The sequence below is a fragment of the Gastrolobium bilobum genome, unplaced genomic scaffold (genome assembly GCF_033153095.1).
Source record: "Gastrolobium bilobum isolate Gb01-03AN ecotype WA unplaced genomic scaffold, APGP_CSIRO_Gbil_v1 utg26866, whole genome shotgun sequence".
Taxonomy (NCBI): domain Eukaryota; kingdom Viridiplantae; phylum Streptophyta; class Magnoliopsida; order Fabales; family Fabaceae; genus Gastrolobium; species Gastrolobium bilobum.
In genome coordinates, this window is record NW_026896787.1 from 47,461 (window position 1) to 75,358 (window position 27,898).

Here is a 27,898-nt window from a genome sequence, read left to right on the forward strand (position 1 = left end):
GTCTCTATTGCCAAGTCTCAGTCACATTCTCCTCTGTAGAAACAAAAGTTTTCTCCTCCTTGATTGGTTCAAATGAGAAACTCTTCACTCTTATATTTACTTTGATGATTTCCTTTTCATTTGCATCTCGAATGAGCTAGCAAACCCTATTTTCAAAAAGCACTTTGAATCTTTTGTCATTGAGTTGGCCGACACTAAACAAATTTTGATGAAAATCAAATACAAAAAGAACATCTGAGATTGACTTTCTGCCTGAATTTGTTAGCATACAAACAATTCCCATCTTCAACAAAATGTGGTCACCATTATCGATTCTGACTTTTGCGATTGTTGTGGGTTTTAATTCCTTGAAAGGACTTCGATCATGAGTGATGTTGTTTGTACATCTAGTATCAATCATCCAACACACACTAGATTTGCTGCTAGAGAAGCAAGTGGCTACAACTTCTTCGTCAGTAACTTGAGCATCTTCTTCCTGCACTTGATTTTTATTTTTGTATATCACTACGTCACGCCCAAATTATCTTAAAATAGAATACTTATATGATTCTGATTTTTCATCGAATGACTATTCATCTATTGTATTTTGGTGTAAATATGGGAAAAAAGCTCTATGGAAAAATGGTGGTTCAATTCTATGTTGTTTAATAGAAAATTAGAATACAGGTGCGGGTTAAGTGAATCGGCGGATAGTTTTGGTCCTATTGAAAATACCAATCTAAGTGAACACCGAATTTTTACGGATACGGATAAAAGCGTTTATAGTTGGAATGAAAGTAACAACTATAGTTACAGTAATGTTGATTATTCAGTCGGCGTCCGGGACATCCGGAATTTCCTATCTGAAAAACATTTTTTGGTTAAGGATACTAAGAGGAATAGTTATTCCATATATTTTGATATTGAAAATAAAATTTTGGAAATTGACAATCATCATTCTTTTCTAAGTGAACCAGAAAGTTTGTTTTCTAGTTATAGTTATACGAATTCTAGCTATCTGAATAATATCTCTAAGAATGATGATGATCATTACATGTATGGGACTCAATCTAGTTGGAATAATAACATTAATAGTTGCATTGATAGTTATCTTCGTTCTCAAATCTTTATTGATAGTAACATTTTAGATGATAGTGTCAAATATAATGACAGTTACTTTTTTAGTAACATTTGTGGTAAGGGCAAAAATGGTAGTGAAAGCGAGAGTTCTAGTATAAAAAATCGCACAAACGACACAAATGATAGTGATTTCACTAGAAGAGAAAGTTCTAATGATCTCGATGAAAATCAAAAGTACAAGCATTTGTGGATAGAATGTGAAAATTGTTATGGATTAAATTATAAGAAATTGTTTCAATCCAAAATGAATATTTGTGAGCACTGTGGATATCATTTGAAAATGAACAGTTTAGATAGAATTGAACTTTCGATTGATCAGGGTACTTGGAATCCTATGTATGAAGACATGGTCTCTCTGGATCCCATTGAATTTCATTCAGAAGAAGAACCTTATAAAGATCGTATTGATTCTTATCAAAGAAAAACAGGATTAGCTGAGGCTGTTCAAACAGGTACAGGTCAACTAAACGGTATTCCTGTAGCAGTGGGGATTATGGATTTTCAATTTATGGGAGGTAGTATGGGATCCGTAGTAGGTGAGAAAATAACCCGTTTGATCGAATATGCTACCAATGAGCTTTTACCTCTTATTCTAGTATGTGCGTCCGGAGGAGCACGTATGCAAGAAGGAAGTTTGAGCTTGATGCAAATGGCTAAAATATCTTCGGCTTTATATGATTATCAAACAAATAAAAACTTATTCTATGTATCGATCCTGACATCTCCTACTACAGGAGGGGTGACAGCTAGTTTTGGCATGTTGGGGGATATCATTATTGCCGAACCAAACGCTTACATTGCATTTGCGGGTAAAAGAGTAATTGAACAAACGTTAAATAAGGCAGTACCCGAAGGTTCACAAGCAGCAGAATTTTTATTCCAAAAAGGCTTATTTGATTCAATCGTACCGCGTAATACTTTAAAGTGGGTTCTGAGTGAGTTATTTCAGCTCCACGCTTTCTTTCCTTCGATTCAAAATGAAAAATCAAGCATAGACTAAAATTATTTTTTTTTTCAAAAATAAATTATGAGACAAAAAGCAAATTAGAACACACAGGAGAATAGTAAGACGATAATACTCGAAGAGTACTAAGAATAAAAAAAAGGGTGTATTATCATACATATGCTTCTTGCAGAAATAGAAAGCGAAATCCATCCATTTATTTCATTCTACATTCCTTATATTATTGATTATTTGATTCTATTTATACTCTTGATTCTTTTCTTAATCTTTTTTTTTATTATACTTAGTATAATTATTCAATTTTACTAAGTATAAGTATATATGAATTCGATTGATTATAGATTATAGACTATCTTTATAAAAAACAGGAATAATCCAAAAATTAATAGAAAAAAAACAGGTACAAATATTAAATTGAGGTCCCCTTTCTATGATAAACCTACCCTCCATTTTGGTGCCTTTAGTGGGCCTAGTATTTCCGGCAATTGCAATGGCTTCCTTATTTCTTCATGTTCAAAAAAACAAGATTTTTTAGATACGGATAGTGGAGACAAATCTCGTATTTTTTTTTTTTAGATCTGGAAGCAGTTCTATGATTTCCTCCTAAAGGTTTACATCAAAATAATGCTAGTTGATGAAAGTTACTTCGGATCGGATAAGTAAAGTAAAATTCATTATGCTTGGGTTTTTTATTTCCCCTATTCCAATAAAGTAGAACTGGATCAAGTATGAGTTGGCGATCAGAACGTATATGGATAGAACTTATAACGGGGTCTCGAAAAACAAGCAATTTTTGCTGGGCCTTTATCCTTTTTGTAGGTTCATTGGGGTTCTTATTGGTTGGAGCTTCCAGTTATCTTGGTAAGAATTTGTTATTTTTATTTCCGTCTCAGGAAATTCTTTTTTTTCCACAAGGGATCGTGATGTCTTTCTATGGAATTGCGGGTCTCTTTATTAGTTCTTATTTGTGGTGTACAATTTCGTGGAATGTGGGTAGTGGTTATGATCGATTCGATAGAAAAGAGGGAATAGTGTGTATTTTTCGTTGGGGATTTCCTGGAAAAAGTCGTCGTATTTTTCTCCGATTCCTTATCAAAGATATTCAGTCCATCAGACTCGAAGTTAAGGAGGGTATTTCTACTCGCCGTGTCCTTTATATGGAAATCATAGGACAGGGAGCCATTCCCTTGGCTCGTATTGACGAGAATTTGACTCCGCGGGAAGTGGAACAAAAAGCTGCAGAATTAGCTTATTTTTTGCGTGTACCTATTGAAGTATTTTGAAAAAAAAAAAGAACGCTTTTTTAGGGAAAAACATTTTTTCGAAATTTTTGTATTTAAGGTTCTTTTTTTGTTCATTCGAATTGGGAGTGGATTCTTTCGCTTTCTTATTTTATTAGGTTTCTGTTTTCTTTCTAAATTAAAGATTATTATCATAAAGATTATTATCATATAGGGTTTGACGAAACGAATGAGGTGAAGCTGAGTTCATTAAAGATACAAAATGGCAAAAAAGAAAGCATTAATTCCCCTTCTATATATTACATCTATAGTCTTTTTGCCCTGGTGCATCTCTTTCATATTTACGAAAAGTCTGGAATCTTGGATTGTCAACTGGTGTAATTTTTTCCATTAATTTTACTAACTATAACCAAAAATTTCGTTTCTAATGAGTATTTCATTTATTCTCACTCTTCTCTAATTTCACTCCTGTTGTATGTATCATTTTTCTTTCCCTTCTCTAATTTTAAAAACTATCAAACAAGTTTTTTTAAAAAAAACTAATATTAAAGAAAAAGGGCATTTCAAGTTGATAAAAACCTTATGCGTTGTGTATGCTTGGTTTAAAACGATATTCTTACACTATAACTCTTGAAAGAGTGTCTCACCATTTATGAGTTATCATTGTCTTCACTTTATTAATAGGAGGATATATAGTTCCTCCATTCCAAAGTCACAATAGCTTATATTAAAATCAAATATTATTTACTAATAAAGGAGTATCAGCAAAAATTAAACCAAAGACTTATGAGTTGATGCAATTCAATCTTTTCAATTCAGTCCATTATTATTGGTGAGACACATGATCAATGATATATACTACATTTTAAAAATATTTCCCTATATCTTAAAATATATGAATCAGTGTTAGAATATAGCTCAATCATGTGTTGCAATATCCTTAGAAAAAAAATTAACCACTTAATAATTATATATCAAGATAGTAAAATAAAAATCTTTAAATGATGCAACATGTTCTCACTTTTTTGCAGCCGGATCTTGGGGTGCATCACCATCTTCACCAATAGTGATGGCATTGGCTGTCTCACTTTGAGGGCTAGCTCTTGGTTCGAGCGGTGCCAAATCTTTGCCATCATTCCTGGGAGAGGAACTTGAAGATCCTTCCATGATTTCTTGAAAGTTGAATAGCCCCCAAAAAAAAATAAGAAAACAAATACTAGATTAGCTCCTCGAACAAAACATTAAAGCAAGATTGTTATACACTACATTGATGATCTATATGTACTTACAATAATAAGAGGATATCAAAAATGGGGAAGACAATTTGCAAGTGAAAATTGTAGTCAAGATTTATAGATGATATCGCCCAGCGTTACCAAAGCAAAATTGCATGATCAAATATACATGCCGTAATTTAATTATAGTTTTCTGTGCAAGTAAGACTGAGAATACTAATATTTTAATTTGATGGACAATAAGTCCAATTTAGTCTGAAAATTTAACGCATTAATCCAGCTGTATGTTAAGTGGATCTAATGTTTTAACTCGTGCATCTTTACTCTAAGGACGGACCCACTTAAGAGAATTGTTAAGGTCGTATATGGAAGGTGGGGCGTATATGGAAGGTTATTTAATGTTTTACATGTGTAACTTGAGTGGTATCCTAAATGCGTTACAAGATTAAGGGAAATTTAAATTTCAAATGTGAAATTTCCGTCGGGATTGTTGAGTTTTTTAATTTCAAATTCAAATTTTTTAGAATTAAAAATAATTTAGAGTCGGATATTTTATATTTAAATTAAAAATCTAAATTATATTTCAATTTTATTGTTTGAACGTAAAATTTAGGATTTAGAAATAAAATTCATTACAAATTTCAACATCAAAAATTTATTTAATATACTAATAATTAACATTTTAAATACAATACTATCATAATTATATTTTTATTTTTGGTAGGGATACTATCATAATTATTATTATTGTAAAATAAAATTTAAAAAAAAGCTCTTTTTTAATATAAACTCATATCCAATTGGTTTGTATATATATATATATATATATATATATATATATATATATATATATAGAAACAGGATCCGTTTATAAACTTTTTTTGCAATTACACTAATGTAGGACCGGTCGTACACTGTATGATTAATGTAGGACCGGTCTTACATAGTGTAGTTTGTAAGAGTTTGTAAACAAAAAAGTTTGTAAATATAACCTGCCTCATATATATATATATATATATATATATATATATATATATATATATAGGCAGGATCATTTGACACCGGTGTCAAATTTGAAGTTTGACACCTTATCTAAGAGCCGGTAGATCAAAAAAGATCAACGACTCTGAATTGTAAGCATGTGACACCATTGATATTTTTTGATCTAACGGCTCTTAGATGAGTTGTCAAACTTCAAATTTGACACCGGTGTCAAAGGATCCCACCTCATATATATATATATATATATATATATATATATATATATATATATATATATATATAGGAAAAGTGTTTGTCATTTTAAATGACATAAAGTTATGTCATTTTAAGAGAGAGATAGACACAGAATAAATTTTTTGATTTAAATTTTAAATTAAAAAAAAAACCTTTCACTTTCTCTCTCATGATTTCTATTTTCTGTGTCTATCTCTCTCCTAAAATGACATAACTTATGTCATTTAAAATGACAAATACTAAGCTCATATATATATATATATATATATATATATATTTGTAAATCCTATTCCGGGGGAGGATTCAACTGATTTTGTGCCTTCAAAGATAAAATATGATGATTTCCCAGTAATCACTAGCTATTTCAAGTGATAAGAGGCCTATTCCCATTAATTAAAAGCCACAAATTTGAGGCTTCAAAATGAAAAAAAAAAAAATTGATTTTACTAGAGTTCCCCCTAATGTGTGGGTCGAAACTGAACTCGGATTAGTTTAATGTCTGGTGAATTGGTAAGAAAATAATTTTTTTTTTTTAAAAATAGAAAGAGAATAGAATGATCGTCCAATCCAAGTTGTAAGTGCGGGTGAAGGGGTTATTCTATCCTCTTGTAACTTTCTCGTTTAGTAGATATATTATGTGTTTTTTTAAGGGAAGAGAAATTTAAAATTCAAATTACGAAATTATTAATTATCAAAGTTAATTTAAAAAAACAGACATTTTTAATATAATTTAAATTTACGTAAATGCTAATTTAAATAAATATTTATATATTTTACATAACGATTAATGTAAAAATTCAAAAATTGTCAATTGATTTAAAAAATTTAATATAAATTAATTGTTATTGAATATTTTTAAACTCTAATTATATAAATAAATGAAGAATATGCTAACTAAAGGAGTAGCTCAAATAAATTGTAGTCCGTGGGCTAACATTTTGCCGACCCAAATTACACTTAACTCACTACAGACGCGAAATTATAACGCCACAATAAAGCTCATATGGAGTGAATGGATAAGCTGGAAATAAACTTGATTCAATAAAAAAGGGTCTTTACATTGTTTTTTGAACTGAAATTCGGGAAATAAAGTTTTATTTTAGGGAAATGTACATAGAATGTTACATGATAGAAAAAGATTTTCCTGCACATACATTGAGTTTCAGGCCTATTCATTTTTATTTTTTTGTTTTTTTAAAAATTTGTGAACCCCACAGAATATCTACATGTAGGAAATTTTGATCTTATCCTATAACTCTCTTTATTTTATAGTTAAAAAATACAGTGGCAATGTAAGTAATTCGATCTATTTTGCCTCGCTCCTTGTTCAATTCGTTATAAAATGAGTCAATTTGTCCTTATCCACTCTTGAAAGTGGGTTAAAAATTTAATTCACTCGATGTTATGAGTGAACATAAATATTATTCCTAACATACACATGTACCGATTGTGGCAGCAAACATGGTCAAGGCATCACCTTCGGTACCCGTGATCATGATACAATAACGAGTTACTGGTCTCTTTGGTTTTCATGTTTCTTACAAGAAGGCGTGGAAGGCAAAACAGAAAGCAATCGCTAAGATTTACGGTGATTGGGATGAGTCATATGCATTCTTGCCAAGATGGTTCATGCACATGGTTATATTTTCCTCGGGATTTTTTTATCATATTCAAGATGAATTGTATGTCATCAATCGACAGGTTGTTAATGGGGTTTGGGTTTTTCAACGTGTTTTTTGTGGTTCCACCATGTCCCATAGGGGTGTGGTTATATGCATGTTGTGTTACATGCTTTGAATATTCGAAATGTTGTTGAGCTTTATGTGTAATGGCTTTTAATATGCATGTGTTGTTTCATCTTGACGATAAGCCTGAGTATGTGGCGTCATACGATATGGTGATCCGGGGTGAATGCAAGTGGCGTCTTGCACTATGTGTGGGTATTTGGCGTATATAAATCCTGCATTTCTCTGGCCAGTAGAATAGAATTGACACACATGACATGATTATCTGCTGCATTGCACTATTTTAGAAATGATGTTGATGAACTGTTTTTAAACTTATATTGCACATGTAAGTGAGCTTGGGGTGGAAGATCCTTGAGGACCCCTTGTTTTACTGAGATTTCTTATTTAGAGATCTCACCCCACGTTTGGGGAATGCTTATTTCAGGTTCAGGTAGTATGGTGACTGATGCCTCTGGCGGCAGGAGGCCAGAGCTTAGCTGATTATGATATTATGTTGTATTGCTGCCATGGCTGAATTTGGATGCTGTTTATGTTTCCCGTTATTTATGATTATGTTCTTGTTGAGACTGATGTTGGGCTTGTTGTCTTTTTGAGTGAGCATGGGGATTGTCCATGACACTTTATGTTAGTACTTTTAGATTAGAGTTGTATAACCTGCTAGTTGGTCTGGCCTACTTGTGGTAGTCCCGTGCTTCTAGAGACACACTTATTTTATCTATGTTATGAGGTATTTCAGTTAGCTGTTTTATTGCAATTACATTCAGGCGATGTTTTATTAATTGATTAATAAGCAAGTTGGTAATGATAATGACATCATAATTGGAAAGAAAAAGATATTCTGCATTTTTAATTAAGCGCTGCTTAATACGATAGTATGATAACATTACCGGATATATACGGGGTGTTACAACGAAGGTAGTTCCACTTCTTAGAGAGACAGAAAGTTTGGGAACAAAGGCAAAGGAAAACAGATGGCGGCTCGGCAAGCGCCGAATCAGTTTAAGAGGACTTCTGCTCCGGGGAGTGCAGCGAGACCTCCTGCTCCCAAGTGTTCGGGATGCGGGAAGACTCATTTTGGAACGTGTTCTACCGGTCAGTTGATTTGTTTCCAGTGTGGCAAGGAGGGCCACTTCTCCAGAGACTGTTTGTCGACGACGGCGAGAGCTACTGCAGTGCGGGCAGTGCCACTTCAGATGGTTCCCCTTCCACCTATTTTGGCACCGGCAGTGCCACCGTCTACTGGGTGTGTTTATACCCTGGATCGTCAGCAGTCGGATCGAGCTCCGAACCTAGTCAGAGGTACTGTTACTATTGGTGCATCATCTGTTGATGTCTTGCTTGACTCTGGGGCTACGCATTCTTTTGTTGCAACCCTGATTGTTGTGGGGCTTGAGTTGCCCATGTCTTTGCTTTCTCCACCGTTGCGGGTGACTACCGCCACCGGAGAAAAGTGTGATGCTACTACTGTTCATCACGACGTAGCGTTTCAGTGGGACGGCCGTGAGTTCTCGGTAGATCTGATAGGATTGCCGATGGACAACTTGCAGGTTATTCAGGGCATGGATTGGTTGTCCAGGAATTATGTGATGATTGACTGTTGAGCCAAGCGTGTGGTGATGTCTCCGAGTGATTCCACAGCCAGTTCCTCGCCGTACATTTCCTTGTTGCAGGCTAGGAGAGCCTTGAGAGCTGGGGCATTTGGTTATGTCATGTTGGGAGGTTTTGTGAGTGGGACACAAGAGGATATCACTGGCATTCCTGTGGTGAGGGAATTCCTCGAGGTGTTTCCTGAGGAGATTCCTGAGTTTCTGCCACAGAGGGAGATAGAGTTCTCCATTGATTTATTGCCTGGTGTGGGGCCTATTTCATTAGCTCCATACCGAATGTCGCCACCGCAGTTGGCTGAGCTGAAAAAGCATATTGAGGATCTTTCAGCGAAAGATTTCATTCGACCGAGTATGTCTCCTTGGGGAGCACTGGTCATCTTTGTGAAGAAGAAGGACGAGACAATGCGATTGTGCACCGACTACAGGCAGCTGAACAAGGTGACGATCAAGAACAAGTATCGCCTTCCTCGGATTGATGATTTGTTGGATCAGCTCAGGGGTGCTTGCGTGTATTCAAAGATTAATCTCCGGTCCGGATACTATCAGATTCGGGTGAAGCCGGGAGGATGTCCCTAAGATCGCATTTCGTTCGAGATATGGTCATTTTGAGTATTTGGTGATTTTGTTTGGACTCACCAATGCACCTGCTGTGTTCATGGATTACATGAACCGGATTTTCCATCCGTACCTGGATCAGTTTGTGATCGTCTTCATTGATGATATTTTGATTTACTCCAAGACGGAGGAGGAGCATTTGAGAATTGTTCTGCAAGTGTTGAAGGAGAAGAAGCTGTATGTGAAGCCTTCCAAGTGTGAGTTTTGGCTCAAGTCTGTGAAGTTTCTTGGGCATGTTATTTCTGCTGAAGGAATTGCAGTGGATCCGAACAAGATCGAGGCCGTGCTGGATTGGGAGAGGCCCAAGACAGTTACGGAAGTGAGGAGCTTTCTGGGTTTGGCAGGTTACTATCGGAGATTCATCATGGGTTTCTCCACGATGGTTCTCCCTTTGACTCGTCTTACCCGGAAGGAGACTCCATTTGTGTGGACTCACGAGTGTGAGGTTTGTTTTCAGGAGTTGAAGGAGAGACTGACTACTGCACCTGTGTTGGTTCTTCCTGATCCTACGCTTGAGATTGAGCTTTACACCGACGCCTCTGGGAAGGGGCTAGGTTATGTGTTGATGCAGTTGGGCAAGGTGATTGCCTATGCTACGAGGCAGCTGAAGCCTCATGAGGAGAACTACCTTACTCATAATTTGGAGTTGGCTGCTATTGTGTTTGCTTTCAAGATTTAGAGGCATTATCTTTTTGGTTTGAAGTTTGTGGTGTTTAGTGACCACAAGAGTTTGAAGTATCTTTTCGACCGGAAAGAGTTGAACATGAGGCAGAGGAGATGGATGGAGTTCCTAAAGGATTACGACTTCGAGTTGAAGTACCATCCTAGCAAGGCCAATGTGGTAGCTGATGCTTTGAGCTGGAAACCCGAGAGCTCATCCAGTTTGTTACTTGGTTTTCTTGATGTGGTTGAGAAGTTCCGAAACCTGGCAGTGACCGCTCAGTGTGGGAGTATACTTCTCGAGATGGAAGCAGCAGATGTTGTTAATGAGCTGTTAGAAAAGATCAAAGAGGCACAAGTTCAGAGAGAGTGTCTGGATTATGTGAAGAACCAAGACGGTGTGTCTTGGAATGGAGATGAACTTCTTTTGTTTCAGCAGAGGATCGTGGTTCCTCGAGGTCCGTTGACCGTAGAGGTTATGGCAGAGGCCCATAAGGGCCAATCTTCTATCCACCCTGGTGCTACTAAGATGTATCAAGACTTGAAGAAGAACTTCTGATGGCCAGGCATGAAGAAAGATGTTGTTGTTTTTATGTCTAAATGTTTGGTTTGCCAGAAGGTGAAGATTGAGCATCAGAAACTGTCCGGTGAGCTTCAACCTCTTGAAGTACCACAGTGGAAGTGAGAAAGTATTTCCATGGACTTCGTGGTGGGATTTCCTAAAACTCAGGCGAGTTGTGACTCTATCTGGGTCATTGTGGACAGACTGATGAAGTCTGCCCATTTTCTTCCAGTGAAGGTGAGCTTCACTACAGAGCAGTTGGCCAAGCTTTATGTTCGCGAGATTGTGAGGCTTCACGGGATTCCCGAGAGTACATCAGTGATAGGGACCCGAAGTTCACATCTCGGTTCTGGGAGGCGCTGCAGGAGGCTTTTGGTACGCAGTTGAGATTGAGTACCGCCTATCACCCTCAGACTGATGGACAGACTGAGAGGACCATCCAGACCTTGGAGGACATGTTGCGGGCCTGCACGTTGGAGCAGGGCTAGGTATGAGATAGGTACCTTCCGTTGATTGAGTTTTTGTACAACAAATGCTTTCATGGTAGCCTGGGCATGGCGCCCTACGAAGCACTGTATGGTAGAAGGTGTCGGACTCCTACCTGTTGGTCTAAGGTTGGAGACAGAGAGCTTTTTGGCTTGGGCTTTGTCTAAGATACCACCCAGCAGATCCAAATGATCAAAGAAAAGTTGAAGCAGGCGCAGAAGAGCTATTATAATGTCAAGCATCGTCCACTGGAGTTCAGTGAGGGTGAGCACGTGTTTGTGAGACTTTCACCTGTCACCGGTGTTGGTCGGGCACTCGGAGTGAGGAAGCTGAGCTCGCGATATATTGGGCCATACCAGATTCTTGGTAGAGTAGGACCTGTTGCCTATCGGCTTGCCTTGCCTCCGAACTTGGCCAACATCCACGATGTGTCTCACGTGTCTCAGCTTCGGAAGTACATAGAAGATCCTTCGCACGTGGTTCAACTTGATGATGTGGAGGTTCGGGAAAACCTAAAGACTCCCGTCGGACCACTCAAGATTCTCGATCGTGGCGAGAAGTAGCTAAGGAGCAAGATCATTCCGATGGTCAAAGTGCAGTGGACTAGAAGAATTCCTGAGGAGTGTACTTGGGAGCGTGAGGAAGAGCTTCTCCGGCAGTACCCCGAGTTTCGAGACAGGTATGTTTCTGATTTTGAGAACAAAATCCTAAAAAGGTGGAGTGAATGTAAGAACCTGCACCGTTAATTAAGGAAATTTATTAATTATATATGTGAAATTAGGAAATAATTCTATAATTGACCCCAATAATTATTATTAAGGCTCTAATAATTATGATAAGTGATTAAGAATGCTGAAAGTCGCTTTTCGGAATAAAAGTGCAGATACCGGTTCTGCTAGTCGGTATAAATGCGTACTGAAAAAGTATCCCAGAAAATTATAATGAGTGCATGATAATTCCTAGAATAATATATAAGACTTGTAAAACGAGTTTCAAGTTAAAATAATGAGAACTGGTGCCAGAAACTGATACTGGCTATGAAAAGCGCGTATCGGAAAGGTGCTCCGAAAAATAAAATAAAAATATGTTAATTCTTGTAACATTGAGTAGGTTAAGAATTCTGAGTTTGGGAGTAAAATGCTAAGCGTATAATGCATGTTTATTGGTTATATACTATAAATACTCATTCTTTGGGCACACAACCCTAGAATTCTGTTGCTACGTGGGTCTTCTTGGTGGCTGACCAAAAAACACTGCTCCATTGCCTTCCTCCACCTCTTGTGAGCCAAGTTGCCATCTTTTACTTGATTTCTTCATCCTTGAGCTTGCATACACTTGAGAGCTTGCTTGGAGAGGGAGTGTGAGTGTATATTCTGAGTTTCCAGACACTGTGAGTGGGTGTGAGTGCTGACTTGGTTGGTTGGGTTATGGGAAGCCTTGTGTTGGCACTTTGAGCTTCAAGGAGCCCTTTTGTTGTTCAAAGGATCAACCTTTCATCTCATTTTCGTGCTCCTTGCAAGTCTGTATATTTGAAGCTGTTTGGTGAGATCCAAGAGCCTTCCATTTCTGAGTTTGAAGCTTCGGTGAGTTGCCTAACCTTGAGCATGAGTTTAAAGAGTTTAAAGGTGGTGTCTTTGCATGTAATGAGCTTAAGATGATAACCTAACGTTGGGTAATGCTTAACACACTTAGAAATGCATGTTTAAACTTCTGTAATCGGTAAAAGTTGGATCTTTGGTTTGGATTTTCACGAAATGCAGAATCTGGGTTCTGTCGCGAAATATCCAGATATTTTGTTGTGAATATTCGGATATTGATATCCGGATATTGATATCCGAATATGGGGATCTGAATATCCGGATATTGATATCCGGATATGCCCCCGACGAATATCTGGATATTCTGAGATTTCGAAGAACAGTAGCTGCACTGTTCATACAGTAGGCTATTGGGGGTTTGTGGACCCTAGAGGGATGAAGTTGAATTTTGTTTTAATTGAACTAAGTCAGAATCAAGTGGTTAAGGGCTTATGGCTTTGTGTGAAGCCTTAAGACATAAATCGTAAGAGGAAAACTTAGTCTTTATGTTTATGCTTATGAGCTATGGGTGTTGATTTGCTTGCTGGTCCTAATCAGATTGTGATCTGCTGTGTGTTGGACATGAGCTGTGTGGACTCTTGGCATTGGATAGTGAACTTGCAAGGTAAGCTTTCGTATCCTCGGTTTAGCCATGTTGTGGTTCCACCATGTCCCATGGGGGTATGGTTATATGCATGCTGTGTTACATGCTTTTGATGTTTTGGAAATGCTATTGAGCTGTTATATGCTAGTGCCTTTATGATATGCATGTGGTGTTCCACCTATACAGTAAGCCCGAGTATGTAGTACATACAATATGGTGAGGCTGTGGGTGAGGTGCAAGCGATGTTCCTTGTACTATCTGTAGGTAATAGACGTATTCTTGCATTTCTCTGTCCAGTAGAATAGTATTGACACACATGGCATGAATATCTGTTGCACTGCATTGAGTTTTGAGAACTTATATTGAATTACTGCTTTTAGAACTTATATTGAATTACTGCTTTTAGAACTTATATTGCACATGTAAGTGAGCTTGGGGTGGAAGATCCTTGAGGACCCCTTGTCTTACTGAGATTTCTGGTTTAGAGATCTCACCCCACGTTTAGGGAATGCTTATTTCAGGTTCAGGTAATGCGGGGGTTGAGACCTCTAGTGGCAGGAGGCCAGAGCTTAGCTGATAAATGTTACATGTTTATGCTGCTTTGCTGATATGCTGTTATGATTGGATGTTGGATCCTGTTTACTGTCTTATGCTTTTAGCTTCAGTGTATGGATTTCTCTGTTGAGACTTTGTTGGTTATGCTGTTGATTTGGTGAGCATGGGGATTGTCCATTCCACGTAGACTTGTTTATTGTCTTCTTTAATTTGGAGTTGTATTAATGTACCAGAATATTGTCCGGACTATGTGTAGTAGATCCGTGACATAGATACTCACTTTATATATATTTGAGGTATTTCAGTTAGATGTCTATTTGTATTTACATATAGGCGACGTATTTTATGAAATTGGTTAAGTAATCAACTTGGCTAAGTATAATGACGTCATAATTGAAAAGAAAAAGATATTCTGCAAATTTTTAATTAAGCGCAGCTTAATACGATGATATGTTAACAAACCGGGTATACACGAGGTGTTACAAAACCCAGAATGGCTTCTACATCCTGTAAAGTAATAGTCATCTCTCCAATAGGCATGTGGAATGTGTGAGTTTCCGGCCTACACCTCTCTACCAATGCAGTAACAAGTCGATGGTCAATCTGCCAAATAAAAAAATTATTAAGTTAATTATACGGGTCTTATTTTATCCGTATTGTTATAAAATAAATGACTACAGTTAAAGGGAATGTAAAACATACCGATAATCGCCTCATGCGAGACGCTGCAAAAAAACCTGCACGAATGAGGTGGTGTTGTAAATTCAGGGGGATATCATATAGGTTGTGTGCATTTCTGTTGCCCCTACCCTCAGAAGCTCACCTCACCCTCAGGGACTTGAAATGTCCCTCGTTCCACACGACTTGGGATCAGTGTGACTGCTGCACAACGTGATCGAGTACGCCCCACTCTTTTGGACCAGGGTCAATGCGGGGGTGCTGATCAGCCATGTAACTAATACAAAATTACAAATAATTGAATAGTTAAATAATATTAAAACAATAGTTAAAACAGTAATGAATAAACTAATTATTTTTTAAAACGTCTTTCTATCGTAGCCTTTCTTTAATTAACATTATTATGTACGTAAAAAATTAATAATTACTAAGTAATTATTGCATTACTAATTAAGTTTTTTAGTAAATGGTTTTCTAGGGTTAATATTTAATAAAAATAATAATTATATACTAATTATAATTAATATTTTTTTATATAATTACTACTTCATTATTTTCTTAATTATGGACCTAAATTATAATTAATATTTAATCATTTCTATACTAATTCAAAGTTTCATAATTCAGTTTTCCAAAAAAAAAAATTGATAAATTATAATTATTATTTAGACTAAAAACTAATTATAATTACTAAGTGATTATTGCATTACTAATTAAATTTTTTAGTAAATGATTTTCTATCCTAGGGTTAATATTTAATTAAAATAATAATTATATACTAATTATAATTAATATCTTATTATTTAATTACTACTTCATTATTTTCTTAACTATGGGGCCTAATTTATAATTGATATTTAATCATTTTTATACAAATTCAAAGTTTCATAATTCAGTTTTCCAAAAAAAAAATTGATAAATTATATTTATTATTTAGACTAAAATCTAATTATAATTACTAAGTGATTATTGCATTACTAATTAATTTTTTTAGTAAATGGTTTTCTATCCTAGGGTTAATATTTCATTAAAATAATAATTATACTAATTATAATTAATATTTTATTATTTAATTACTACTTCATTATTTTCTTAACTAAGGGGCATAATTTATAATTAATATTTAATCATTTCTATACTAATTCAAAGTTTCATAATTTAGTTTCGCCAATTTTTTTTTTCATAAATTGTATTTATTATTTAGCCTAAACACTAATTATAATTACTAAGTAATTATTCCATTACTAATTAATTTTTTTAGTAAACAATTTTCAATCCTAGGGTTAATATTTAATTAAAATAATAATTATATACTAATTATAGTTATTATTTTATTATTTAATTAATAATTCGTTATTTTTATTTATTGGGGCCTAAATTATAATTAATATTTAATTATTTATGTTCTAATTCACAGTTTCATAATTCAGTTTACTTAAAAAGAATTTATAAATTGTATTTATTATTTAGCCTAAACATGAATTACAATTACTAAGTAATTATTTTATTACTAATTAATTTTTTAGTAAATATTTTTCTGTTCTAGGTTTAATATTTAATTAAAATACTAATTATATATTTATTATAACTATTATTTTATTATTTCGTTACTACTTCATTATTTTCTTAATTATGGGGCCTAAATTAAAATTAATATTTAATCATTTCTATTCTAATTTAAAGTTTCATAATTCAGTTTACTAAATTTGTTTTCATAAATTATATTTATTATTTAGCCTAAACATGAATTATAATTACTAAGTAATTATTGCATTACTAATTATTTTTTTAGTATATAATTTTCTATCCTAAGGTTAATATTTAATTAACATACTAATTATAATTATTATTTATTATTTCATTGCTACTTCAATATTTTCTTAATTACGTTTTATATCTTAGGCTATCTTTAAATATAATTTTTAATTACTTAAAACACTAATTAAAATTATTATTTAACCATTGAATTTCTAATTAATTACCTAGCTAAATACTTTATATACTATGGTACCCTAATTTATATTTAATATTTATTGAAAACATTAATTATATATTAATTACATTTATTACTATTTACTAATTTAATTACTACTTTACAATATGATTTCTATCTTAGGGTATAATTACTCTTTAATTAAAATTACATTGTACACTAGGAATTTATTGAAAGAAACTTTAATCTAGGATTTTTTTTTTGAACTTAAATCTAGGATTTTTATTATATTCTACAATAGTTTTTTATTCCTAATGTAACAAGTAATAACTAATAACTAATAACTAAATTAAATGACAAAAATTTAAAGACTATTAAAATAAAAAAACCATTAATTATATATTAATTACATTTATTACTATTTACTAATTTAATTACTACCTTATAATATGATTTCTATTTAGGGTATAATTACTATTTAATTAAAATTACATTGTACACTAGGAATTTATTAAAAGAAACTTTAATCTACGATTTTTATTATATTCTACAATAACTTTTAATTCCTAATGTAATAAGTAATAAGTAATAACTAAATTAAATAACAAAAATTTAAAGACAATTAAAATAAATAAAAAACATTAATTATATATTAGTTACATTTATTACTATTTACTAATTTAATTACTACTTTATAATATGATTTCTATCTTAGGGTATAATTACTATTTAATTAAAATTACATTGTACACTAGGAATTTATTAAAAGAAACTTTAATCTAGGATTTTTATTATATTCTACAATAGTTTTTTATTCCTAATGTAATAAGTAATAAGGAATAACTAATAACTAAATTAAATAACAAAAATTTAAAGACAACTAAAATAAATAAAAAACACTAATTATATATTAATTACATTTATTACTATTTACTAATTTAATTACTACCTTATTATATGATTTCTATCTTAGGGTATAATTACTATTTAATTAAAATTACATTGTACACTAAGAAATTTTTTAAAAGAAAATTTAACGTAAGATTTATATTATATTCTACAATAGCTTTTTATTCCTAATGTAATAACTAATAACTAAATTATATAACAAAATTTTAAAGACAATTAAAATAAATAAAAATTAAATTAAACACAAGTGTACCTGGGCAACTGCAGGGAGGAGAATTTGAGTGAAGAAGAGAGGCATCCTTTTAGAGAGAGAGGTTGAGGAATTTAGAGAGAAGAAAGAGAAAATTTTGAGAGAGAGAGTAAAAAAATGAATCTACAAAGGGAGAAAGGGTCGTTGTGAGAATAAGGGAAGAGATCCGTCAATATATGTGACATGTCTGACACATGGCATTTTTTAAGTGGACGGTGGTGATGTTATCACGTCGTCAATTTATTTGATACAAGCAATGTTTAAAAATCTGACCTGGCCATCGACCCGGCCGAGGCCAGGGGTCACGGGTTCAACCGGGAGTCACGGGATCACTTCGCTGACCCGGTTTTGTACATTAAAAAAATAAATATATATTCTATATGAAAAATTCAAAAAAAATCAGACCACCATTCACTAAAGATTCAAAATATACTTAACATAATTCAGCTAATTACATCTACAAATCAATATTCACAAGCTAATCAAACTATCAAAGTATAAAACACATGTTCCAATGAAGTTAATGAAAAGTTATATCATCAAACTTAGGCCCTTCTTATTCTTCTTATGCACCTACAATAGTATGTGAAAGGATATCCCTTACCCAATAGATAATAGCGGAGGAAAGACGGCGACACGACAAATTAACGGTGGGAAAAGACGAACCAGCACGGTGGAGGAGATCATGGAACAGGAAGACTGGGTCTAAGTCAGGAAGAGAAGATCATAAAAGAAGAAGAAGAACGATTCATATTTTAGATCTAGTTCTAAATCTAGACAATAACGAGTTTTTTTTTACACATCAAATAATGTTATTTTGTGTATAATTTTTTTTAAAAAAAAAAATACAGTGACCCCTTTGATCCGTCTGACCCTGGAGTCAAGGGTTCAACCAGTGGATTTCGGGAGTTAGAGGGGTCAACATGCTGGTAGGATCTAACTACTAACTCGAATCCTCAGAGAGAAGGGGTCGGTGACCCGGAGGAGTCAACCCCGGAGTGAGGCGGGATTTTAAAACACTGGATACAAGTGATCCCGTCAATTTGTGTGACGGCACTCAACAACAATACCCCGCGTGGCATGAAGCTGTTCAAGTTTGTTGACATGGAACCAAGTCGCGTCAATTTTGTTGACGGGACTAAACGCGTCAAATCAGATGATTCAAATGACGCATTTGACTGTTCTAGTATAATAAAACTTTTCAGATATAGATATGCTTTAAACATGAAAAAAATTTGCAAAAAAATAGCAATGTGGTGCTTTTGCGGTTTTGCCTGACTTCTTACCTTCGTAAAACAAAAATCGCTAACCACTACTTTTTTATTTTAATGTTAACAATCACGTGCTGTCAAATGACTATTATTATATTTGTACCAAAAAAAAAGGACTATTGAAAAATATTTATATTGAAAATATATCACTGTAGATAAAATAATTTTTAATAAACTTAAAATGATATTATTTTGAATTAAAAAATTATAATAATAAAAAATAATATAATTCTATTATAAATTAAAATTATAAAAATATTTTGATTTCTACCTTGATGCTTACCCCAAAAATAACTTAATGTATTGCCAAAATAGATGCGACTGTAAAGATACTTTACCCAAAAATAATATATAAATATTGTCTGGGGATGAAAAATAATTATTTAATGAGTTCATTAACTATAGGGTCTGAGCCAAGTGTCGAAATCTGGCTGCACACAAACCAATCATCTACCTTTTGATCAAAGGAAAACTCTGTCTCTCTCAGAGTCTCAACATGTTTAGGAACATCGTCTTCCAAAGGTTTGACCCTGTTGCTTATGTTTCCGTGCCTCTTCTACTCACACCCATTAGACCCATTTCCCATTCTTCTGCCCCATTTCTCTCCAAACTCAAACCCACTTTCCCCCTTATATCTTCTTCTTCTTCTTCTCCTTTTTGTTATTCATTTTTCTCTGCTACCACTCCACCACAACGACCCCCATCTCGCCGGAATCTCACCTCTTTTTCTCCGCCGTCCACCATGCTGCACCACGACCCTCTAGTCTCCGACATTTGTGCCACCGCTCTTTCTGGCGTTGTGGCCCTTTCCATCCTTAGATTGTGGCAAGAAACTGCAAAACGAGGACTCTTTGACCAGGTGGGTCTTAAACTCTTAATGTGTTGGCTCTGTGCATTTTGGGGGGTCTTTATTTAACTAAACATGGACCTCAGTTATTCTCAAGTTTATTTTCTGAGTCCTGAAAGATTCAATTTTTAGTTTTGGTATGAGGTTAACAATGGGGGCTTGTTGGAGATCAAAATTTTCTTGCAATTTATTGTCCACTGTTGTGTTGGGACGATGGCAAGATAAGCATTAATGAAGTATTTCCCATATTTTTGGAATGAATGTATGTGATCCTAGCTTCCTGAGAAGGAATGTTAGAATTTAAATTAAATTTGTTGTTTGAGGAATGCCATTTAAAAGAAGATGAAAGGTGGATTTTTTTTTTAAGTAAAACAAATTTAGAGATCACAGTGAAGCTTAGACCTGAAAAAAAATATGATTTTCTTGTTATATCATGGAGATGGCTACTCCCATCCTTTGCCCTGACCCTGTGAGTACTACATAGCATGTTCGTATTGGCACTCATGTTGGTTGAGATATGTTGAGATATATAAAACCATTCATGTAACCTCACCCAACAGCTTAAGCTTTTAGGTTGAATTGGTTCTTTACATGGTATCAGAGCCTCGTGTCCCGGGTTCGATCTTCGCCGCCCTCCACTTTCTTTCAAGTGAAATTTCTTTGTTCGCACAGGTAGGTGGACCTGTGCATTGTCCACCCTTCAAGTCCAGTGGGCTTTCGTGTGAGGAGGCGTGTTGAGATATATAAAACCATTAATGTAGCCTCACCCAACAGCTTAAGCTTTTGGATTGAATTGGTTCTTTACAAGATATATTGTTGGAGCTTGTACAAATAGTGTTGCTACCATCCCTATCCATCACTCTCCAATAAACCCTGTCTAGCGAGACTAAGTGTGAGAGCAATTCTTGTTTGTTGCATATTTGTAAAGAGGTTATTTTCTGAATTCGAACCTATGACTTTTCAGTCACAAAGAACAACTTTACCACTTCTCTAGACTTTTCCTCTTTTTGCTACCACCCCTTATCATGCTAATGAAATTCTTAGTTGCTTGACTCTCTTTTTAAGACTGCTGTCTGCCATTTCATAGGTAAAGAGATGTACATTGTTTCGGTTATTTTTCATTGTGAACTAGCACTTAGTGCTGTTTTGTATGTTCTAAATGTGCATTGTTTTTACATCTGCAGAATTCTCATCAACAATTTTTCCGTGTTTAGAAATTGAATAGGAAACTTGTACATATAAGCATTGGGCTCGTATTCATGCTGTGCTGGCCACTATTCAGGTAATTGTTTAGTTTATGAATTATGAGTTTGTTCATAGTTATGTTACTATTTCCCTTGTTGAGTGACCTTTCTTCAATAATTACAGTACTGACAATTGGGCATCAATCTTAGCTGCTCTTATTCCGGGAGTCAATATAATTAGGATGCTTATTACTGGACTTGGAATATATAAAGATGAGGCCACAGTGAAAGCAATGAGCAGATTTGGAGATTACAGGTTGCAATATTGTAGGCACGAATGCCTCTGAGAATATTTGAATCTGTGAAACAATTAATAGTTTGCTCATTCTACAGTTGATTCTCTCTAGACCTGATAGGGGGTTGAGCTCATTCTGATCAATCCAGACCTGATACAAAATGAATATATTTCACTGTTTCTTATCTGTAATTATTGTACATAAAAAAAAAGGTATGGTTTATGGTATAAATTACCAACCAGGCTAGACGTTTGGGCTTTGAGATGTCCTTCTTGAGAATGAAAATGAAACATTTTATTTGAATTTCCAATGATTGATAACTGATTATATGTCTTTAATTATTTCTTGATCTGTTCTCAGTTTTTCCTCTGCACCAGGGAGCTTCTTAAAGGACCACTGTATTATGCCTCAACTATTACTTTGGCATGCATAATTTACTGGAGAACTTCACCTATTTCCATTGCTGCAATATGCAATCTGTGTGCAGGAGATGGTAATGTTCCCACAGCCAATTACTTGTATTCCTATTTATTGGAATTAGGCAATGTTTTAGCTACATTAGAAGTCTTTCAAAAAAAATAATATTAAAATTAAAAAAAAAAAAAAAAGAAAAAAGAAAAGAGAGAGAAGCCTTATCCTATTAATATGCTGTTTCAGGTATGGCTGACGTTATTGGAAGGAGATTTGGTGGCAAAAAGATACCTTACAATAAAAACAAGTCCTATGCTGGTTCAATTGCAATGGCATCTGCTGGATTCTTAGCTTCTATTGGGTAACCTTCTGTGGAATTGTGTTGCTTTATTTTACTTTCCCCTTCAAGTGAAAATCAACTTAATTTATCTACCTACTAACCATTAGTGTTCTAACAGGTATATGTGGTATTTTTCCTCATTTGGATTTATAGAAGGAAGCTGGGAAATGATTCTGGGTTTTCTAATTGTGTCTATTGTCACAGCATTTGTGGAGTCCCTTCCTATCAGCACAGAGCTTGATGATAACCTCACAGTTCCCCTCACTTCCATATTGGTGGGGACTATTGTTTTCTGATTTAAGCATATTGTAGTAACAAAGTAGGCAAGTTTAGGAATTAGTTCTAGTTCTCTACATGTTTCAATCTACTAAAGAAACAGACTGTCTTGTTAACACAAAAAAAAGATTGGTGCTTGTAGTGTATCTTCATTTATCAATTCTATTATAATGCAGACAGTGCAATTTTTAGTCTAGTTGTGTTCCTGGTTGATCCAGCGTTGGATGTCACATTATAACCTTTACATTATTTTTGTTTTGATCTTCCCTTTTAGGAAAATGTGAAATTTTAATCTGGATAGCTCAACCGATCTCAACACTTTTTGTGGATTTTCTTACCCGGAATCGAAAATGTTATGAATTTGTAAATAGCAATGTATCTTAACATATACCTTTTAGGAAATAGAAACATAAATTTTTTGTTAGACCAAGCAAATTTAGTTTGCCATAATTAGAAAAAGGATAGCGGAAAATGCAAAGGTTGGAACTAAAGTCAAAAGATCAATATTCGGCAATTGTTATCTTTGAGAAAATGAAGGTGAAAAATCATGTTTTAGTTTTGGGTTATACTTATCTTATTTTGCATGGGAGAAATAATTTTTCTACACACACAAAAGAAGAGTGAGTCTTACCTCTCTTTTTTTCTCTATCTTCTTATCTGTGAGTTCCACTTATAATTTTGTTTCTATAACATGATATAATTATTTTCATGCAACATAAAAAAATTATTTTCCGTTAATTTTTGGGCCTAAAACTTTCAACTTTCTCTTGATGAATTTCTTTGATGCCTTTTGGGCACTTCAGGTTTTTTTTCCCCCAAGAAAAAGTAGTTCATTTTTGTTTATGAAAAATTCTTGCACATTAATATTCTTACTCCATTTCATACCAGATAATAATGTATTAATTATTGGTTCATAGGATAGATAAATTGATTACCGGGGGGATAATGTGTTCTTGGTAAGCTTGTAGCAAGTTCTTAAATTGGTAAACAATTCATTTAGTTCGGTAATTAATAATTGACTGATCAATAACAAAGTGTAAACAGCCAATTTTGCTTTGTTGGTTAAAAAAAATATTTTAATAAAAACACTCACATACTGAATGTCCTTACTGCCAAACCCATTAATTATATTTATTGCGACTTTCCAATAGACCGTACACTGAGCATTTTTCAGGCACAAACAGAAAAAAAAGGTAAGCTGCTCCCCATTCCATTACTTCATTCATACACTGATTGACGTATGCAGACACAGCGGCCAAAGGGTTCATTGTCTCGCGTTTTAGTTTCCAAAAAAAAGGTTTTATAAGACTTATATTTATATTGTAGGAAAAATGATTTTGTAATGTTATAGAAATTTGTTTTGCATGCCGTAATTTTTTTTTTTTTGCTTCAAAAAATGTGAATCCCATAAAATATTACGTGTGTAAGAAACTTTCTTGTGTCATGTTAAATGATAACTGCTCCAAAAAAAATAGGAGTGTTTCACATTAACTAACATGTTGTTTTGAAAGAGAAAAAAAAATATAATTTTAATATTATAATTATATGTTTTTTAAAATATATAATATATAATTTTATTTTAAATTATTGTCATTATTTAATGAAAAAAATGTATATCATTTTAAAGGATGTAAAGTTATGTCATTTTAAGAGAGAGAAAGAAATAGATAAAGAATGAGAGAGAGTTGACAAACAAATAAAGATGTGGATCCCACTTTTTTATGAGAGTGAAATAATATAAGTTGTATTATTTAAAAGGATAAACATTTTTCTCTTATTTAATATTCAGTACAACGATAGTCGAAAATGCTCTGATCAGTTTCATTTTGGCACGTTCACTGCCCCTCACGTACACATATCGCACCACACAATTGGTATCTTCAGCTGGCAATGGATTCTCACATATTTTATTTATAAATTTTATTTCTATTTCTATTTTATTTTTGTTAAAAAAAAGTATGGCTCATGTTTGCGTCACGAAATAAAGCCAATGAGGTCCAACCGAGTGGAGGTGCAATATCAGTGGTCGTGGAGTTTTTATATTGCTTTATGTCTCGAATTTATTTATAATTTTCCGCATTTTTTTTTTTTGGATACATAATTTTCCGCATTTAGTATCGTGGCTTTAGGATTTTTTAATCTATATATATTTCCTTATAACTGAATTCATTCTAACGAATAAAGTAAAAAAAAAAAATAGTGATTGACTTGCTTGGACCAGTCTTACATTTCTCGCTTTTTTTCTCTTTTTATTTTTATTGTGTGTAATTATTCTGATCGTTACGATTTTTTCATACATTATTTGCAAATTTAGATTGATAAATATTTATTAAGATTTTCATATCGTTAGAGGGACTTGGTCTCTAATGGTCAAGTAGTTTGTTAAAATTAACCACCCAACAATTATTTTTTTAAAAATAATATAACTTAGAATTTTTCATGGCATCAAAAAGATATGCAAGAACAAGATTAATTTCATTCACTCAAATTAAAACTAAAGTTTCATAAAGTTTCTTTTTTTACATCTATTTTTATTTCAAAAGGAGAGAAAATAAATATTTAAAACTATTTAATTTGCACAGTCAGCTTAGGTTAACCTCCTTAGGGAATATAATGTAGAGTGATGTAAAATTAAATTTTTATCTTTTTCCATGTACAATTAAACTCTTGGATATCTGATGTAATTTTTTTTAAAAATAATATTTTTAATTATAAGAATTTTTCTATTTTTCTAATTTTAACAAAATTATTATCCACTCCTATTATTTTAAAAAATTATGATGTATTCTTATTTTTCTGTTGTAAAATCTAAGTATATATTGAAAGGAGGATATTTGAGACTGGAGAAAACTTAAAAAAACTTTGATGAAAGAGTTTAATTTTATTTCTTCTCAATACTCTTCTTTTTTCCTTAATACAAAATAGTGAAGAACACACTTATTTATATTAATGGTGCATTGTATTAACACATTTTTTATCTAAAGGCTACAAGTGTTTTTCTAGAATTTTTCATAATCTCCTACGTAGGTGCAACAAATCTCTAGAACTCTCGTGTAGCGGTCTAGAATAGACTATTCTAAAAATTAGGTACTTAAACAACTCCTAAATATATTCGGACCAAATAACTACTAAGTCTAATGGATCAAAATCTAATTTAATATTCAATATTATATAAATCAATTTTTTGAGATAATCAAATAAGAAACAAATATTCAAAAACAAGTTTTCTTTTGTGATTTAGTTCTTCTAAAATTGAAATCAAACCAAACCATAGTTACTGTTTTGATTTTCCTGAACAAATAGAAAACAAAAGGTAAATAAAGTAAAGTAAATAAAGTAGGTTAAAACAATCATTTCCAAATGAAAAATTAGCACATTCAACTATAAAACAAACAAGACAAGTATATCAATAAAATATATATAGATGTTCAGTAATTTGGAGGTAAAAAATAAAATAGAACACAACAGATAACTGATGAACGATTTAAGGATCCCAGATACTCTTTAGGTTCCTCCTACATTACAAGTAATACAAAATAAATATATTAGCTAGCTAGATACCAAGCTTTGACCTATCCAAAATACAGTTTTCTCTTTTCTCTCCTCAACTTTTTCTTTCTTTCTCTCACTTCAGTCCCATCCAATTTTTTGAACTCCCGGACCACAATAACTTCACTCAAAACAGTGAGATTGATTTTCCAGAGTCAGCAACTCCTAAAGAGAGTGAAAAGACTCGGACCCGAAATTGGATTAAATCGTCTTGTTCTTATATATATATATACAGACACACAACATGCTATATAGACACACACCATAAGCATGTTGATATGGTTCAACTAGTTGCATGTTTGCACAACCTAAGGTGCCGTGTGACATAGACATGGAAGAGAGAGTAGTCACCACCACAAATTACCAATATAACCAACAAGTCCTGTGCAGCCTCTTTCTCCCTCCCGGATTGTGGGGATATTTGGGAACTAACTCGGAATAATTAGGGTTATGAGTCCAATATATATATATATATATAACCAACAAAAAGTTCTGCACATCTATACACTCATCTTAAACTGTTAATTAACATGAAATTCAAGCACTTATCTTGCTTCACCGGAAGACAAAGCAGTTCCTCAAAAAGGATTCTTCTGGCCTTCAATGGAATCTACATCTATTTCAGATTCATGAGAACCCCTAGAACGCTTCTTCAGATACGGTATCATGAAGATGAACACCATGAAAAGAAAGAAGACGATAACAACCACCAGCAGCATAATCTTTCCATGTAGGGCAAATTGCTTGTCATTAGAGAATTGAACCTCATCCAGTTGTTGAGGACTATAAGAAGTGTAAGGAATACTCATAGCAGGTATAAATGAAAAAGCATAAAAGCTAACAAATGGTAATTAAGGCTTATATTTTCTTCTTGATATCTTCGTTGCCAAGTTCTTGAAGGATGTACAAAACATTGACGCTTTGAAATGCACCAAAATATTGTCGCACTCATTTCGCTTCCCAACAAACCTTCTTTTTTGTCCTTTCCTCTTTACTATTGTTTTTCCATCCTTTGTTAATTTGGTGGTATATATTATATATGCCCGGCAGTGGCGGAGCCGGGCTCCAATCGGAGCCTGTGCCAAAAAATTGCATGTGTATTAATTTTTTTTAATTTTAGTTAATTCATAAAATAATATATTTAAATTATATTAAATACAAAACATCTGAACAAACAATATCAAAAAGAATTATAATTTTATTAAATATTTTTTAATTTTATTAAATATATTTAAAAAAATTTATATAAGTGAAAATTGAACACATAACTTAATATAGTTTATCCAAATCTCTTACCAAATGTTTTTTATTTTTTTGATAGGGCCAAATTATAAATTTTAGCCGGACCAAATTATAATTAATTATATACTTATGTACAATCTATTAAAATTTAACCCGGGCCGAGGCCACCCCCAGAGCATATTTGGCTCCGCCACTGATGCCCATGTATCCGGGAAAATGGATTCGGCTTGATGGGTCAACTTATCCCACCCGTCAAACGGATGGAATAGACTAAGTTTTTCAACCCATTTAAAAAATAGGGCAAACATATTTTTTTGCGGATTAATAGCGATTCAGTATAAAATAGGATCGAGCTAGCGGGCCAATCTGCCTAGCCCACCAAACAGAGTGGGACAGGCTTAGTTTTTCAGTCCACCTTCAAAAATGAAACATAAGAGACTGACTCATTTTTTGATAAATTAATGACAGAATGGAGCGGGTCAGGCACTATACCTGCCCATGAA

The 27,898-nt window shown here is 33.5% G+C and overlaps 2 protein-coding genes across 2 annotated transcripts; both read left to right on the forward strand.

Annotated features, from left to right (window-relative positions):
• The first annotated feature begins 558 nt into the window (after window positions 1-558).
• Window positions 559-3,380, forward strand: LOC133301990 (acetyl-coenzyme A carboxylase carboxyl transferase subunit beta, chloroplastic-like). The gene has a single exon (XM_061501697.1). The coding sequence runs from the start codon at window positions 614-616 to the stop codon at window positions 2,117-2,119; it is 1,506 nt and encodes a 501-aa protein (XP_061357681.1). The 5' UTR covers window positions 559-613; the 3' UTR covers window positions 2,120-3,380.
• Window positions 3,381-19,729: 16,349 nt separating this feature from the next.
• On the forward strand, window positions 19,730-22,807 carry LOC133301991 (probable phytol kinase 3, chloroplastic). The gene is made up of 6 exons (XM_061501698.1): window positions 19,730-20,109; window positions 21,312-21,379; window positions 21,466-21,597; window positions 21,955-22,070; window positions 22,235-22,349; window positions 22,447-22,807. The coding sequence occupies exons 1-6, from the start codon at window positions 19,747-19,749 to the stop codon at window positions 22,622-22,624; spliced, it is 972 nt and encodes a 323-aa protein (XP_061357682.1). The 5' UTR covers window positions 19,730-19,746; the 3' UTR covers window positions 22,625-22,807.
• The last annotated feature ends 5,091 nt before the right edge of the window (window positions 22,808-27,898 follow it).